Raw genomic sequence first — 18,804 nt, 5'->3', positions numbered from 1 at the left:
GGGTCCAAAAGTCTGAGAGCACTTGTCAAGATACTTATGATAATTACAAATGATAATAGATTAGCAATTTGAGAGAAAAGTTGAATCTTTGAAAAATATTCATGAATTTCCTGCATCTTGGAATTTGGTATGTCCCCCTTCTGCTTTAATGACATCATGCAATGGGCCTGACATGGACTTCACAAATTTGTGCAAAACCTGATAATCTATGTTATCCCAGCATAATTTGACAATGTTCCAAAGCACTTCTTGTGATGTCACAGAATGCTTGGCTTTCTCAGTCTTCAAGTTACCCCATAAATGTTCAATGGGGTTGAGGTCAGGTGACAGTGGAGGAAAGTCCATAACAGTCAGACACCTTGGTCTTCTTTGGTAGTAGTTCTTGCAAAGCTTTGAAGTGTGTTTGGGTCATTATCCTGCAGCAGTATGAATCCTTCTCCACAAAGATTCAAACCTGAGGGTATATCATGTCTCTGAAGAATGACTTTGCACTTCTCTTTGGTCAGGGTGGAGTCGATTTGGTGCAGGTGTCCAACTCCAGAGTAGGCAAAACACCCCCAGACTTAAATATTCCTATCATCATGTTTCACTGTTGGTTTGATACACTGCGGTATCATTCTCTCTCCTGTTTGTCTCCTTACATATACCCTTCTGTTACTGCCATAAATCTCAACCTTGGATTAATCAGTATATGGGACTTTTTTTCCAGTCATCCACTGTGAAATTCTGGTATTTCTTAGCCCACCCAAGTGTTTAGTCTTGTTTCCCCCCCCCTAAGAAGTAGTTTAAAAACTGCTCCTCTGAGACCACTACAAGATAGCCTTCTTTTGACAGTACATTTGCTGAGTCTTGCATTCTTAAATTTAGCAAATTAAGTTGATTTTCTATCTCTCAGGGAACTTGATGCTTGATGTATTGATCTTCTGATGGCATGGTCACTTTTGACTGATCGTGCTTTGGATACAACTGATCCAGTTTCTGCAAAGTGTTTTAGAGTTCCATGCACTGCCCCTTAGAAACCTTTAGTCTAGCCATGATTTGAAACTGAGAAAGCCCCTCTTAGCCCCCGCTTAGAATAACAATTTGACTTCTGACACTTTCGCTTAGTTCTGATGCCACATTTCCCACTATTACATTGCAAGCAATGATCTGCTGGTAGCTAGAGGCACAACTATATTTAAAAAAGGTGAACACTGGCTACAAGTCGAGCTACTTCAACAAGCCTCTGATGAGTAGATCAAATCCACCTGAGGGTGATCTAAACGCATGCTTCAATGGAAGGGATACAACTCAAGGAAATCTGATCTTTTGTACAAAGGAGGTGAGTTGGTCAATGCCATGTTTGGTGCAGACTAGAGCATGTACAATAAAGTTATAGCAACTTCCTCTGTCATGGCGAAACATCAAATCTCAACGGTGTGAGGATGAGAATTTTCTGCAGGGTGAGACATGTCTGTCTTGCTCACACCTGTGTCACCAAAATTATGCAAGTTTTGGGCCATTTCACTGTAATTTCAATTAATAATTTGAAAACTTTTGATGAGTTTGTGTGTAAAACAAATTAATTTCCTAATTTTCATCGAGTTTATTTTTAGAAAAGTAAAAGACTTTTAACCCACATGACCTGGTCAATGTTTGATTGAAATGTGTACTGTCAGGTGTGTAGAGACAATAAGTAACTGCAGCTGGACACAGAAAAATACTCATATATTTGAATGGAGAGTGTGAGTGAATCGCTAGGTGCTTGGGCCCTAATAAAGGAAAAACTGCAGTACAGAGCTACAAATTTTAGTTTTGATTTTATTTTTCTGCAGCACTTTATCACTAAACTATCACTCTCACTCAATGAGCTCCATTCAACCCCCACACCAACCCCCCCCTCCTCCTATTCTCTCTCTCTCCCTCTCAGTTGGACAGGAGAATATCACTCTGCTTGTGAAATATCCTCATAAATCCCATGACTTTGGCCAAATCCTACATTAAAAATCACATTTTTTTGTAGGAAATTTCATCACGAATCCATTGATACAGGTTTCAAAGTGGTCAGACTTATAGTTTAGACATCAGAACCATTTGTTTGACACAAAGTCCATGCCTAGAGATTGCCTCTCCATTGGTTTACATTGTAAGGTGTGATGTGGCACTACAACTTTCAGGGCTTACAATATCTAAACCGTTCGAGTTATTACAAAATTTTTAACAACTTTTGTTCAGCACAGTGTCATAACTCATGTATTCAAGTTTGAAGCCCATACCATTAACGCCCTAGGAGGAGATAGCATTTCTTGGGGGTCCAAAATCGGTGCAAAGTCGTACTTTGATGGGCATATTGCGGACTTGCTGTTGGATTTAGGTCAGGGGTGTCAGTGTATGATTTGTAGGTCTTGATGAGACAAATAGAGTTTTGGTTCGATCTCTCTACGACATTCCTACAGGCCAAGCAGCCATATTAGATACATAGGTGGCACTATAGAGCACATTTTGGCACTTTGAGGATAATTTTACATTTTATCAATTTTTTCACGAGACCTGATGTGCATGCCAAATTTGGTGAGTTTTTAGGTCTGAAGTGGCGAGATAATAAAGAAAGAAAGAAAGAAACACAACATATAAGAGGGTCTTCGCCCATTTGGGGCTCAGGCCCTAATAAAGAAAAATCCTTGAATGAGTAGGTGTGTCCAAACTTTTTTGACTGGTACTGTATGTTTTTTTCTGTGTTTTTACCTGTAAAAGAAAACTGAAAAATAGGTTATCATTTGATGTATTTCTTGAATATATCACACATGTTTCAGATAGTGTTTAAGTTCAGTTTAGTGTTAGTTTGTGTTTCACACATGTTCTAAATTCCTCTGTGCTATGTCTATTCTAAACTTAGTTCTTTGCTGTGTAAGATGAGGCAGTTGTGTGTTTAACAGTTAAGTTTATTCTGTTATACCCTTACCTGAGCCAGTGATAAGATAAACTATAGTTATGTAGATGTTTATGTGTAAAACTGATAAGCTTTTAGAGGATAGTGTGGTTTGTCCTTAATCTAATATAGTAGTAATGTTATTTTGTGATGCTACTTGGTGCATGCTTATGTACTGTCATATATGGTCGTGAAGAAAGACTGTTCCTAGGTTAGCTGAACTTTTGACTTATGTTTCTATCTGAGGGTTGGTTGCTGACTTGTAAGGTTAGTAAACAGATGTCTTAAATTCTGTACAAGTAGTATTTAAGGGACTGGTTAAGTGCCAACCTTTCAGACAAAGAAAAGATAGCTAGGTGGTATGTATCTTTGTCTCCAGAACTATGATGCATTATACTTCTGATTGTATTATTTGATTACATTATTTCATGACCTAACAATGCTCTCTTTGTGTGTTTATTGAGTGATCAGCAATTTCCCATTACACACCTTAACATGGTATCCCTTAGAATTTTGTGTGTCTGCAATCCTTAAATAAAATCATATATCATATCAATTATTATTCATTTTTGCTGTATCATATCAATGATAATAATATCAATAATAATAATTATTAAAGCTGCAAGCAGCATTGAATTGGCCCTCGCACCTTTGCGTACGTCAGGGCGTGGCGCAGTCAAAGGGCTTCTGTCACGGGCATGTGGATGTCTTCAGACCCGGGCTGTTGTCAGACAGTGCAAGATGGAGATTAACATCACTTCCTTTATCCACTATTTTGCCTGCTGCTGGGGTTGCTTCCTTGAAATTTTGTAGGGGGCGCTATTCAGCCAGTTTGCATCACTCAGGCCGGGACTCTTATCAAACATGTAAAGTTTGGTCCATACTGGAGCATTTACACTTAAGTTATAGCAATTTCCTCTGTCATGGCGAAACATCAAAACTCAACGCCATGCCATGGCAACACGCTTCAATGATAGCTAAATCTTTTGATCATGAGCTAGTCTAGATGACGCACACTAATTTTGAAGTCGTTATGATGAATTCTGACAACCTAAGGGCGTGGACCCTATTGTATTTCGTGTGTTGTTTCTTCATCTTCTTCCTTTATTATTACGCCACTTCAACCCTTAATTTGACCCCCTAAACATGCTCAAAAATTTGGCACACACATCAGGTTTGGTGGAAAATTTGATAAAATGTAAAAATTAACCTCTAAAGTGCCAAAATGTGCTCTCTAGCGCCACCTATGTAACGAAAATGGCCACCACAGCCTGCAGGAATGTCATAGAGAGATCAAACCAAAACTCAATTATTTGTCTCATCAAGACCTACACAACATATGCTGACACCCCAAACCTAAATCCGACAGGAAGTCTGTAATTAGCCTTTCAAAATAAGACTTTGCCCCAATTCTGGCCCCCGAACAAACGCTATCTCCTCCGAGGGCGTTAATGGTATTGGCTGCAAACTTTAATAGGTGACTTATGACACTATGCTGAAAAAAAGTTGTTAAAAACTTTGTAATAACTCGAACAGTTTGGATTTTATAAGCCCTGAAAGTTGCAGTGCCACATCACAGCTTACAATGTAAAGGAATGGGGAGGCAATCTCTGGGCATGGACTTTGTGTCAAACAAATGGTTCTGATGTCTAAACTATAAGTCTGACCACTTTGAAACCTGTATCAATGGATTCGTGATGAAATTTCCTACAAAAAAGTGAGAGGGAGAGAGAGAGAATAGGGGGGGGGAGGTTGTGGGAGTTGAATGGAGCTCATTGATTGAGAGTGACAGTTAAGTGATAAAGTGCTGCAGAAAAATAAAATCAAAACTAAAATTTGTAGCTCTGTACTGCAGTTTTTCCTTTATTAGGGCCCAAGCACCTAGCGGTTCGCTCACACTCTCCATTCAAATATGAGTATTTTTCTGTGTCCAGCTGCGGTTACTTATTGTCTCTCCACACCTGACAGTACACATTTCAATCAAACATTGACCAGGTCATGTGGATTAAAAGTCTTTACTTTTCTAAAAATAAACTTGATGAAAATTAGGGCCCGACGTGCGTGGGGCCCGTTCATCACTGGTTGCAGCTTTAATGTTGAGATAGTTTTCTCGTAATTCCACATATTATAAACTTTTTTATTTAATAAAAAAATTAAGATAGATAAGTTAGATAGGTAATGATTATAAGATACAGAGGCCATATTTACAAAATACAGCCTCCAATTTATTTTTCTTTGGTGGATGCATGGTGCTTCCATACAGTTGTACAGTTCCACATTTCAAAAGAACTAAAGTTCTAACTCTTACAGTTTCATTATTTCACATTAATTAATACAATCAAAATAAAAACAGACAACATTGGTTCCAAACTAGTCATGATAACATCAGCAACAGCATAATTAAATTCAACCATTCATCAGAATAAGAATGAGAACAGACTCCTAGTACCAATGCAATCTTCAAGATTGGTTGTTACGAACTACTTAAGGAGTGAAGGCAAGTGTGTGAATGATCTAATGGTACTTTGGTATTTTATGTAATAGTATTTTCATTTAAGCAATGAAAGCAGAGTAATGTACCTGAAAGCCAGCTCGAAAACTGATCCTCCACTGTCGTTGCACACTGCAAGAGTTGGGTCATCTGTGAACTAAAGACACAAATACAGGGAAACAATAATAAGGCACAGAAATTAGATGAAAGTTATCAGGCATCAAACCCATTTAACATCAAGACCAATTTCTGTGTGTATTACACTGTAAATTTTCATTATTGTCTGTTTCTTTAGTCATGGCTGTTTGTAGGTCTGTTATGGCTTAAGTGTTGACTCTGGCCACAACACAATACAGCCACATTCCCTTACAGGGGCTTAAAATGATAAACTTAGTAAATATGGTCCATTTTTTTATGTTTACTGTATCCATCTCGGTAAATTCTAAAATAAATACCTTGTGCAGGAAACAGACCATCAACTTCTTGTTCGGAAATATTTTTTCACGTGTACATGTACACGCATGTTATGTTCGAAGGATCACAAGCATGTGCAAACGTGTGTGTGTGTGTGTGTGCATGTGTTATACCTTCACATGCAGTATTGCTGTCCCTGGAGGGTGGGCATCAGTGATAGTTCTCAGAAGCTTTCCACTAGCTAGATCCCACATCGTAATCTAATCATGCAGACAGACAGACAGACAGACAGACAGGATTTAAAGTGTAATAGTTCAACAGAAAATGACCTGCGATCAACCTGTTGAACACATCTTGAGAGCTCCCCCTACAATAATTCACACAATTACAATTTGGCAGGTCTGCCAAACAGCCCACCATTCAATGTTAAAACACACTTTAATTACTGTTGGCAAATGGTTAAAGAGAGGGAGACAGGTGTATGTAGCATGCACTCTCATGATATAAGCGCTGTTTTTTGCATGCAGTTTTAGCACATGATTTTGTGTCTGAACAAATCTAAAATCCAAATGTCTTAGTTATAGCCTAATAACTGTGGAATAACATATGATAAAATTTCTCTTCTTCTTCCGTTCACTTCAACTCAATATATTTTCCTGTAGTTCTGCTTTCTGTTCAGATACAAATCAGGTGCAAGCTGATGCAGGCAAGTGAAAAATTGTGCACTACGTGGAGATATAATGTTCAACCATTCATAACTAGAGCTATAAAGACCCATTTCTATTCTTTTTCTAAAAAATGACCACCTTTATGAGCGCATCTTTAAAATTACAATAACTGGTGACTTCAAAACAGGGTTCAAAATTAACTTTTTTGTCCACCGGCCATTTGGCTAGTGAATATTCAAATTTTACAAGCCACTCAATAGATTATCATTGTGTAGCTCACCTAGTCTAATCAGGGAAGGGCCCTGAGTTCTTTAAATCAACTAACTTAATGTACAATATATAATACTTAGATGTTACCCTATTTCTCTTTGTCTATACATGCTTTTTATTGTCTTGAGTCCCTTTATTCACTGCTAATGAACTGTAACACACTTGTTAGACTGTTTTATGGTAAATGGTAAATGGATTGTACCTGTATAGCCCCTTTCTAGTCTTCTGACCACTTAAAGCGCTTTTACACTACAAATCACATTCACCCATTCACACACATTCCTACGCAGAATAGGTACAGGGGCTACCATGCAAGGTCCCAACCTGCCCATCAGAGGAAACTAACCATTCACACACATTCATACACTGATGGCACAGCCATCAGAAGCAATTTGGGGTCAAGTATCTTGCCCAAGGACACATCGGCATTGGACTGGAGGAGATGGGAATCGAAGCACCGATCTTCTGATTAGTGGACGACCCACTCTACCTCCTGAGCCACGGGAGCCCTTTATTTAACCCTTGTAACAAATCTATACAAGGTAGTCTACCTTTGAGGAATTAGACTACTGCAAGGAAATAAGTGTATCACTCCTTTAACAAACTGTCACTAATATCTACTGTTTAAATACCTTAAGTAAAAGAAATAACCAAACATCACAAGTTTTAGAAATAATGAACTTCTATTATTTACTTTTGCAAAATTTCCCAAATAAACAATGAAATAATATTTAGTCTCTTTCAAATTTCACATTCTCTTTTCTTTCAATAACTTGAGTTACAGCAATAATTCTCTTCAAATGTAAAACAACATACTCCAAGTGAAATTTAGATTACCTCTGGTTTAAATTTACCCCAAAATTAGTGGGCCCACATTCAACAAGCACACACACCACACAGAAGCCAGCAGATATTAAAATAAAAAAGCCTGTTGCAGGCTTGATTCCATGCTTGGGAACAGAGAGGCCCAAAACTATTTGGCTGCTACACTCAAAAGAGCAACAATATCATATGTGGTACCTTGGTCATGAAGTCTGACACCAACCTGCAGTTTATACCAGCCTCTCAGTCTCCAGGGAGGAACAAGATGACACAGAAGTCCATAGATGAGCGTTGACTTAGTAGCTCATAGCACTATCTGGTAAATCCTCAGGGTTTCCAAGTATACTAATATGTGTGTTAGTTATAGTGACTATGAGTCCATACACTTTGCTAATGAATGCTAACAAAAACAAGTTTGGCTAATGAGCTAATAAACAAACAAACGTGAACAACTGTATAACAAACTTTGAGTAGAGGTGCCTACAGCTGCTCGCAGAAAATATATAAAATGAGCACCCTGGCAAAGACTGTCGAGTAGATAATCTGAGATACCAACTACATATTTGTTTGTAAACACTACGCACACGTCGCCACTCAGTCCGTCAAACCACCTGACTTCGCTCACACTCTACTGCCCCTCTCTCTGTCTCTCTTCCCCCACATCTTCATGATCCAATCCATGTCAACCAATGAATGACCAGTATTAAACTTACTCTGGAATACCACGTCCTCTTACTACCATTCACAATAAAACAGAATATTTATAACTATACAACTATATATATTTTTTTAAACTTTTTTAATCCACTGAACCTTTTAATCTTTTAGGAAATAGCTTTTTAACCATATTTATGACGTATCTTTTAACCATAATTAACTTTCTCTTAACATCAACTTGTATGGTATTTTTAACCTGGCTACTATTGTTTTTTTGGCTAGTGAGTGAGGCAAATCTACCAGCCACTTGCATATTTTATCAGCATTTGGCTAGTGGCCGGTGCTAATTTTGTTCTCTGCTTTAAAGTCATTAAAGCAGCTATAGTCAATATTTTTCATTATATCGTGTGAAATGACAGTGTGTTATGTGAGAGGCATGGTGTGCATTGATGAACCTACAGAGAACAATCAGCGACTCTACAGCTCCCCTCAGCTTTACAGAGCTTTATAGCGAGTTTATAGTGAGTTTCAACTCATTGTTTAGCTGTTCAGCTGCAAATTTGCTGATTTGATTCACTCTCACAGCTCTCAGTGTGGTTTTTGGCCGCAGAAGGCAGCTATTTTCAGAGAAAAAGCTCTAAAAACCCACTGTACACTACCAAACAGACACAGTTAGCGAAAAGCTGGTGAACATAATGAAGCATTTATCAGCTAAAGAGCCAGATATTTCCCTCAGGAGTTGGTAGAAAGCAAAAACAGAGCTCAAAGAGAGTGAATATTGGACTTACTCTTTCCAGGTGGACAGAAACAAAAACTCCAAATGAATGATATTGTTGCACTGTAACTGAGTGAATAATGTGTAAATAAGCAACTGTTTGGTAACTAGTGCAAAATATCAGTTGATTATATAGTATGTCATGCTGTGTTCACAACTTGTTTCTGCTGCCCCCAAGTAGCCAAAAAAAAACAGCTAATGCAGGTGTAAAGTAAAATTTGAGGGTAAGATCAGGGTTTATGTCGTTAAAAATATGTGCATGATGACACAACCGTCATCTGCCTTATCCAAGATGGAGATGAGTCTGCATACAGACAGGAGGTTGAACAGCTGGCCCTGTGGTGCAGTTGCAACAATCTGGAGCTGAACACACTCAAAACTGTGGAGATGACGCTGGATTTCAGGAGGAGCCCCCCCATCATCATACTCAACAGCAGTCCAACATCAACACAGTCATCAAAAAGGTCCAGCAGAGGATGTACTTCCTGCGCCAGCTCAGGATGTACAACCTGCCACAGGAGCTGCTGATCCAGTTTTACACCACAATTATCGAGTCTGTTCTCTACACATCCATTACTGTCTGGTCTGGATCACCCACCAGACACAGGAACAGTTTCTTCCCCTCGCCATCACACTTATGAACATTTACCTCAGGCAATGTGCAATAACCCTGTAACACTATAATACCCACTGTACCTACAAATGATATATATTTATTTTAGTCTAAGTCAAAATGTGCAATAAATTTCATTCATTACTTTATTTTGAACAGGCTGTATATACTATACATAACCACCTACTACATGTGCAAAGTAACATGTCACTTTTTTTTTTTTTACCATTCAATATTTATCTCATCTCTCTGTGCGCTCTTCATTTCTTTTCACCATTTGTATCCTCTTTACAGTTCAAAGAAATGGTTTCACCTGTTAGACATTCCTTGTATATTTTTCTGAACATTGTTGTGCTTTGTTGTGCTGAGTTGTGTGTGAGCCACTAAACCTGAGTCAGATTCCTTGTATGTGTAAACATACTTGGCAAATAAAGATGATTCCGATTCTGATAACTACAAGGGCTGCAAACATTCTAAAAGTTCCAGCAACTACTGTGAGCCTGTGGCAGTGGCTAGACAATAGCTGAAAAATGACTGGCAGCCATAAAGCCTCTGGCTGAGGAAAGCAACTGAGTGGCTGGGACTGTACCTGTCCTTTGGCAAACCCGCAGAGAAGTCGTGAGCAGTCGTGGTTGATGCTTAGGGCGGACACAGCACCAAACTCTGCCCCAGTTGCCTTGGTACCCAGACAGAGCCGCAGAGCCTGGTTGGTATCTGGAGAGGAAGATGAAGCAGACAGTTAACTGCAGAAGCAGGGGTACGGTCTTAAAAAAAAAACGTGTAGTCGGTCAAATATATTAAAAAAAAAGACAAACTCAAGGTTTTCCCCATTCTCAAGTTTAACAGTGTAAAAACAGAATCAAATAGTAAAAATTAACACAATGCAATGGCACAAAATGAAGAACAGAAAAGGCAATTTAAAACTGCTAATTGAAAATAACCAAATCAAATGACAAAGCATGCATCAAACTAGCTTGGCCAAAGCTAAACAGACATCAGCGCCCATCAGGTTGAGCACAAAATGAACAACATTAAGCATCTGACAGGGATGTTCATACCTTTTCCTGCCCAGGCATCATTTGGACAGCAATACAAAGAAACACAGGTCAGCACTGCTGAAACCTCAGCCCCAGCAAAAACCAAAACAACATCACAATATGAACTCATTCCTTTTGTATCAGTCAAGAGCAGCAGCCTTTTACATTTTATGTATACAGTTCTCTGTTAAAATTACTTATGCTTTCTTTCAGCAAACTGCTACCAAGCTTGACAGCTTTGAACTAGGGCTGAAACCTCTTTGTGTTTAGAAATTTTAATCTTACTGAAACTAAGCTGGTCACTTTAGCTGAGGCACAGAAACACCTGGAGCCATGGCCTCCAATAGTTTGGGCCATGCCTAAAATGTGTGTATGTGCGTCAGTGGTGGCTGGTGGCTCAAAAAATTGGGGAGGAAAGGAGGAAAACCAATCCATGTCATGTTATTTTACACTTGTTGTATCTTAAGTTCATTGATACAGTAATTCATACAGTTAAAAATATGCAGTTATAAAGGTTAAATATTACAAATGTGGAGACATTTATTTGTAGTATAAGGAGTTAAAGATTGTGAACAGTGACTAATACAGACCACAAGGTGGCAGTAATGTTTTAGACCAGAGTTACAAGCAGAAAAGGGAAGTAAGCTTGAGAAAAGTTCTGTTGGCACAAGATATATGTAAGCAGTACAATACTGTGTGTTTTTTCAATGTAATAATGCGCAGTTTGTTCAGTAAAGGACTGAATGCAGAAACATGACGTTCCAGTCATTTTTTGTAGAAGTTAAAGCTCCACAACACTAGTTGGCCACTTATCGCTACTGACTTACAGTTGCTTGCACAAGTTTGGCCACCCTTTGACAAATAACATATTTTGTGATTTTTGTATTGAAAAGATGTAAACAAAGCCTCCCTAGGATATGGGGGAAAAAGCACAATCTTTTCTGCAAATTTAATGCATAGTTACTTTTTATGTCATAAATTGAACAAAAATAAGAACATCATTGTGGTTTATGCAAAAGTTTGGGCACCCTAGAGTTCTGAGGTCTCAAATTCTTTTTACAAGGTCTCAGACCTTAATCAGCTTGTTAGGCCTGAGGCATGTCAACAATTGTCATTAGAAAATGTCAATTGGTGCCAGTTTCAAACCTTTACAAATACTCAAACTCTTCAAACCTTGTGCAAAAACTCCAACCATGGGTTCCTCTAAGCAGCTGTGTAAGACTCTGAAAACAAAGTTATTGATGCCCACAATGCAGGGGAAGGCTACAAGAAGATAGCAAAGTGTTGTCAACTTTCAGTTTCTACAGTGTGAAATGTAATTAAGAGATGGCAATTTAAGGGAACTATGAAGGTCAAGATGAGATCTGAAAGACCAACAAAACTCTTGGAGAGAACTTCTCATATGCTGGTCAGAAAGGCAAATCAAAACCCCCATCTGACTGCAAAAAACCTGCAGGAAGATTTAGCAGACTCAGGAGTGGTGGTGCACTGTTCCACTGTGCAGCGATGCTTGCACAAAAAAGACCTTCATGTCCTCATCATAAAATTCAATGTCAGAATTATGCAAAAGAACATCTAAAGAAGCCTGATGCATTTTGGAAACAAGCACTGTGGATTGATGAAGTTAAAATAATAAAAAAGAAGAAAAAAAAGTATAGCATACCAAGTTCTTAATCTAGACATATGGATGTATAAATGCAGATTGCACACTGTGTATCACTAGTTACATGGACATCTAGCTGATGTCCATGTAACTAATGTCAGCACAACTTGTATTTTTGAACCATTTCTGAACCATTACGGGACATCTTGAAGGGACATTCAAACAACATATATGTCTCAACATACAACGTCTCAGTTTGCTGGGCTGTTACACACAGTGCAGTTTTACATGGCATGGGATTTTCAATCATGCAATAAGATAATTGCTCTAATTTATATTATCAATAAGATATCTTATATTACATAGTTGGGTGAAAAAAATGTGTTTTAATTTATATTGATATATCAGATACCTGATAAGTAAAAAATATCTGGTTTAGTGATCATTTGTGAAGAATGCAAATAATGCTAATAACTAATCATCCAGGACATGGACGTTTAATTACAAAATCACCATGTGCAAAGCAGAGGAACTGATGATAGTTTTTGTGGTTGTCTTGACTCTAGCTTTCAAAAAGGGTGCCATATTACCTCAATTCCCATTTCATGGTCAGTGAATTAACTGTGTTGCCCTTCCTCATATTCTGTTTTGTTGTGTTACCCTGTGAACATGGCACACCAGTAAGTCCTTGCACTCCTGATGTCCTGCCCTGTACAAATAGTGAATACCCATTTTAAAAAGGCTTCAAACAAAAGCCTGCATTGATGCAATCAGTTTGGTTCAATTGTGTCAAGGTGATAAAGTGGAGGAAAGGTCCGGGAACAGAGGAAGGTGGAGAGCTGATAATGAACAGGAGATAAGGAGGGAGTCAACGGGTGCCTAAAGGTTCTGATTACCTGAGTCAATAAAACCCAGTGTGTGAGCAGCTCATGAGCAATGTGACTTCACCACATCCTGCCTGAAACCTGGACAACAACCTGGTAGCTCAAAAAACTGTTTTCGGCTTTTTTTTTTAACTCTGCAGATCACCAGTATTAGAGAAAACAAACTTATCACCGCTTCAATTTCCGAAAAAGGCAAGTATTCCTATATTCACATAATGTGTCACATTTAGACAGTAAGCATTAGTGACTTTATCTCAGCTTTACTACTGTGAGTTAATGAGGCTTACACTGCAAAGTTTCATGAAATTTATTTCCACACAGACATGTTTAGTTTCATTACAAGTTGTATGCAAAGTTTATACGCCAAAATCTTTCCTCTTCTCACCAGTCTATAGGTAATTGTGTCTATTTTAAAATCAGGTTGTCTTAGTCTTGAGATCAAGTCCATATGAGTTTGACATAGTCTTAACAACTTCATTCATCTTATTTTCAATTTTTATTCAAAAAGAAAAAATAAAATTTTAATTTTGTCTCAGTTAAAGAAAACCATTAACATTTTACTCTAGTTTTAGTCATTTCTTAAACTATTGATGTATAAAATCTTTATAGTCTAAGTTTAGGTTAAATCAAGATCAAGTATGAGCTTTTTGAGTCCAAGATAATAAACTAAAAATTGGTCACAAACTGAAAAAATTAAGAACACTACTTTTTCAAAAATGTAGAGGCACTGTACAGCTAGAATCTAAATAATACATCTAGACACGAAACATGTTTGGATTAGTATATTTATGAGATGAGATGAAATTAACGTTGAAAATACTATCAAGAAAACAGATAATTATTACCAGGGGCGTAAGCAGGACTTCATTTCGGGGGATGTGACACTGAATAAATTTAAAAGCTGCATATCTCATAATGGCAGGCCCAGTCTCTGCCCTTTTTTGAGCTGAAGAAATCCAGGACCTCCTCTGAAGTCACTTTGTGATTGTGTGTTTGTCTTTGTGCTTAGAAAGCAGATTTAGTCCGTTCAAAAAACTTTTAGACACTGTGCGCCATATTAAAGGCTTTAATTCTAAAGTTCTTAAGTCTTGAAAAACTTGTGTCAATGTGAATAGCTGAGGTGTTGCCAAGATACAAAGAAGTCGAAACATATTTGGGACGAAATACTTCTTACTCTTATCATCATTGTCCTTTGTATTTGTCTTTCACAAGACATGATTACAATTTCAATTTAGAATGTCTAACTTAGACATCTGATCCTGCCCGGTTTGTCTCTAGTTCACAGCCAGCCTGCTTCCCTGCCATTGCTCCACACCTCATTACAATGCCTCATCGCAACTGCTCAGTTGAGATCAACAACAACTCTGGCTGTTACACTCTTGCCAACCCAAGGTAATGTATTGCTAAAATATACACAACACAATGTGCTGCAAAATGTTACACAACCAGATAAGTGTCCAGGGGAAAAACTTAGGAACACGCCTGCAGGACATATGATTTACTGAAGTCAACTACTCATCAATGGTGTTGGAAAATGAGCTCATGATGTTTATTTTAGTTTTAGTTTCCAATATTATTAAGGTTATTGGCTACACCAAGCTTTTCATTAATTACTAGTGTGTTCACCTGTTTTTACTTTTAAGGCTGCATTGTTGTCACAGAGTCAAGTCAATTTTATCTATGTATCCCAAATCAAAAATTTGCAGCAAAGGGCTTTAGGTTTTAAAATCCATATAGCATGTGACATGCATGTAATTTCACTTTCTAATTTATTTTTGGCCAGGCATGTTTACCTGCAAACAAACTGCTTCTTGTATGGGCACCCTGGTGGCCTAGGTTCACATTTTTTCAAATCTACCCACATAGTGAATTCTAGAGTGGGCATTTGGCCTGACATACTATAAATGACGAAAAGCCTGCGAGCAAGCTCAGGCAACTTGAGTACTCAAGTATTTGGAGAATTTTGCTTATGAAATATTGTGTGTGTGACTGCCAAATAAATAGGCTGCCCCTTTTATTTCAATTTGTTACATTTCATCCACATTTCATATTATTTGTTACTAGCATCAACCTGTAGGCTCTGAGTCCACCTTCCCCTTGGGGTAGTTTTGTCACTGTGCTGTGCTGAGCTTGATGTTTCCATGTAGGGAGCAGCAAGGTCAGAACCTAGAAATTAATTCTGTACATATTCTACATTTAAATAATCTATTCTATGGGAGTTAGCTGACTGAACTGCAGTGTTGTTATGCAATTTGTTTTGGCTACTTGTTGGGTTAGGGTGCTTGTAGGAAGGCACAAAAAACACACAAAAAAGGTTTCTGTAAGAATCGGTCTGATAGGTTGTGTCTGTGTGTTCAGGGTGTTCATTGAGAGTGGCTGCTGTGAGGTCCCTCTGCCGCCCATGGTGGGTCCATGCTCCGCTGCCAGTGCATTGTTCAACAAGACCACCGGTGCTGCAACTGGCGCAGTCGGCGTCTTCACCTATGACCTTTTCAATGCTGACCTGAACGACTACAGCCATGTCATGGCTGTTATGTTCTCTGTGCCCTATGACCGAAACCTCTACTCCAACTGGTTTGCCGTGGGGATATTTGATAGAGGCAACAATTGTGACTACAATCTTTATGATATCATGTATAATGGAAGTGAAAATAATTTTGTAAGAGCAAAGGCTGATGGCTCCTGCATTTCTTTTCAGGGCGATTATGTTATTGTCAGTGCCTCCATGTCAGACTCCGGTGAAGCTGTCCTGAGGGTGGACATCAGTGATACTGGCATGTATTGAGTAAAAAAAAAAAAAAGATTGTACTCTTGTTATGTAAGCCATATGAAATGATCATAATAATTGTGATAAAATCTTTTAAATATGTGTGAAGCTCAACAGCTGGTCACTTAATGTCACTAACACATTAATCAATATATCTAAAATATGAGTGCAAAAGATTCTAAAATAAATACTGGATGTATAAAGGATGGTTTTAATTGATGGCTAATTACAAATAAAAAACAAGACGTGTGTTGATCAAATAATGTCATCTTTGTTTTTGTCTATGTATAAATAAAATTTAACTATCTAAGAATTTATAATTTTTTTTACAAACAGAAATCATGCACATTTAATTTGGCTTAATAATATGCTTGAAACTAAAGTGATTACATCTTCAGTTCATCTCTTCTGACTGAAATGTCACTTGTCCGGTGGTACATTCTCAGGTTCCATATCTTCTGTTTTCTTTCTATGTATGGTGTGTACATTGTGTACGTGTGTATGTTGTTTGTCTCACACTTACAGCAAGTCTAATACAAATGATGATAAGATGAAGTATATTCATGTAACTTGTAGGAACAGCAATTGCTTAATTGTAGTTTAATATGATCTTCAGAGTTAAGTCTGCATTGAGCAGCAGATAAATCAATTAAAGTTTACTTTCTCAAACCGGATTCCACCCAATAACATGAATGGTAAGGACTGCAGACCAGGGGTCAGCAATTAGGTCCAAACACAGCCAATCTGAGTGAGTTATATCAAGAGGATACCTGCCACATTTACAGTGTTTTTAGCATCAAATTCCCTCTTTGCGTTTCCTCAGACAGTGTTATGGTCAGTATGAACAGGAGGAATAGTTATGGCAAGAAAAACATTTTTTTTCCAAATCATGCCATACAAAAAAAGATTTTTTACTCGTGTCTGACACCATTCACTCTTAACTTCTAAGGTTGATCGTTATCAGAAGACAAGGCCCAAGACATCTGTGTGAGAGGACTTTGAATTTCATGACATGGTTTTTGTTCGTGCAATGTGAACAACAACACCTTGATATTGTAAGAGGAATTGTATCTTGCCTTAATGATACAGACGTGGCCAAAATTATTGGTACCCTTGCATTTTATTAAAATCATGCACCATTCACCCTGAACAGTGTTGAAATTCAGATATTTTATTATCAATGCATGTCTATGTTTGATTTGCAGTGGAACAAAAATTAAACAAAATAAACAAAAATAATTGAATTCATGCTTATTCTACAAAGACATTCTAAAATAGCCTGTTACCCTTTAGAAGTTGTAAGAAATAACTGATTTGTAGTGATACTTTAAGTGGACTATTGTGTTTTAATTAGTATCACAGGCGTTTTCTTATAATCACTCATGCAGCCAGTTTAAAAAGAGAAAATAACTCACTCTGCTGTTTTGTCACAGATTGAACATGGAAAACAGAAGGAAAACTAGAGAGTGGTCTGAAGACATTAGAAAAAAGGCCAAGCACAGTCAACATAAAGGTTACAAGACCACCTCCGAAGAGCTTGATGTTCCTGTGACCACTGTTGCCAATATTATTAAGAAGTTTAAGGCCCATGGAACTGTAGCCAAGAAGAGGACCTCACTTCTAAGGGGGAGACACAAAAAAGTCAGACTGGACATTGCCAAAATGCATGTTGACAAGCCACAGTCCTTCTCAGAGAATGGGCTTTGGAAAAATGAAAAAAATTAGAGGTTTATGGTAAATCATGCCAATACTATGTTTACAGAAGAAAAAATGAGGCCTTCAAAAAGAAGGACACCATGCCTGCTGTGAAACATGGAGGAGGCTCAGTGATGTTTTGAGGTTGCTTTGCTACCTCACACTAGCAGGGCATTTTGGAGCAAAACATACAGCCCAGCATCAGAAAGCTGTGTCTTAGTCGCAGGTCATGGGTCTTCCAGCAGGATAATGACCCCTAACATACATCGAAAAGCACCCAAGGGTGGATGAGAAGAAAACGTTGGACCGTTCTGAAGTGGCCTGCTATGAGTCCCAATCTGAATCCTAAATGAACATCTGTGGAAAGAGCTGAAAGTTGCAGTTGGGAGACGGCACCCATCAAACCTCAGAGAACTGGAGCAGTTTGAGTGGCTTTAGAAACCTTATTCAGAGTTACAGAAAGCGCTTGACTGCAGTTATTGCCTCCAAAAGCTGTGCTACAAAATATTAAGTTAAGGGTCCAATATTTTTGGCCAAGCCATATTCATTTGTTTTATTTTATTAAATAATATGTTAAGTTGTAAATCAAAAGCAAAGTTCCAGTTATATTCAATGTGAAATAAAGAATGATGGATACCATATACTTCTGTCAGTTTCAACTTAATACAGAGAAAATTTAGTTTAAAAAAAAAAAAAAAAGGTGGAAGTGTGCCAATATTTTCAGCTACGTCTGTACAATAAGTCTGTGTTTAGGTGAAGGCCAGACACTAGAGGGCAGCAGAGTATTTGCACAAGCTACCATCAATGAGACTGTGGATGAGTGTGTGTTGAGGATGTAGCTAAAGGTCTTTTTTGGTTATGCACATAAACCTTTGCTACTTTAATTTCACTCTGTCTTTGCACTGCAGGCTTTCTCCAAATCACAGAATATATTGTAAAACTAAAACAAAAAAGGGAAACATACCTTCGCCCCTAAATGAATTTGACTTGTTTTGAACCATATATGTTCGCATTAATCTTGAAATTAAATAGACAATAGACATATAAGGCTTTTTATTGAAGAGAGTTGATGTTTTTGGGATGTTATGAAATTATATTTATGACTCAGCAGGAACAACAACAACATCAGTGTACAACAGAATGCAATTTATACCACAGATGCTTCACAGTGAAAAGCACAAAGCCAAGTATGTGGCTTTG

General features: G+C 37.9%; 2 protein-coding genes across 2 annotated transcripts in view; one reads left to right on the top strand and one right to left on the bottom strand.

The window, feature by feature from the left end:
- Window positions 1-18,804, bottom strand: part of vps8 (VPS8 subunit of CORVET complex) — a 176,318-nt gene that overhangs the window by 148,309 nt on the left and 9,205 nt on the right. The window contains exons 7-9 of the mRNA XM_042434438.1: window positions 10,208-10,332; window positions 5,987-6,073; window positions 5,489-5,556 (exon numbers count right to left, since the gene is read on the bottom strand). Of these exons, the coding sequence (XP_042290372.1) occupies window positions 5,489-5,556; window positions 5,987-6,073; window positions 10,208-10,332 (280 nt within the window). The remainder of the gene's footprint in view (window positions 1-5,488; window positions 5,557-5,986; window positions 6,074-10,207; window positions 10,333-18,804) is intronic.
- LOC121912259 (DELTA-stichotoxin-Hmg2b-like) lies at window positions 13,800-16,023 on the top strand. The gene is made up of 2 exons (XM_042434439.1): window positions 13,800-14,534; window positions 15,501-16,023. The coding sequence occupies exons 1-2, from the start codon at window positions 14,467-14,469 to the stop codon at window positions 15,925-15,927; spliced, it is 495 nt and encodes a 164-aa protein (XP_042290373.1). The 5' UTR covers window positions 13,800-14,466; the 3' UTR covers window positions 15,928-16,023.

Source organism: Thunnus maccoyii, chromosome 14, assembly GCF_910596095.1.
Source record: "Thunnus maccoyii chromosome 14, fThuMac1.1, whole genome shotgun sequence".
Taxonomy (NCBI): domain Eukaryota; kingdom Metazoa; phylum Chordata; class Actinopteri; order Scombriformes; family Scombridae; genus Thunnus; species Thunnus maccoyii.
The sequence above is the reverse complement of the archived record's forward strand: the minus strand, read 5'-3'. Positions and strand labels throughout refer to the sequence as shown.

Bases quoted from the DNA above. Each gene is read 5' to 3' on its own strand.
- LOC121912259 (XM_042434439.1), top strand. From the start codon at position 14,467: ATGCCTCATCGCAACTGCTCAGTTGAGATCAACAACAACTCTGGCTGT. The intron at 14,535-15,500 runs GTAATGTATTGC...CTGTGTGTTCAG, and splicing joins TACACTCTTGCCAACCCAAG to GGTGTTCATTGAGAGTGGCT.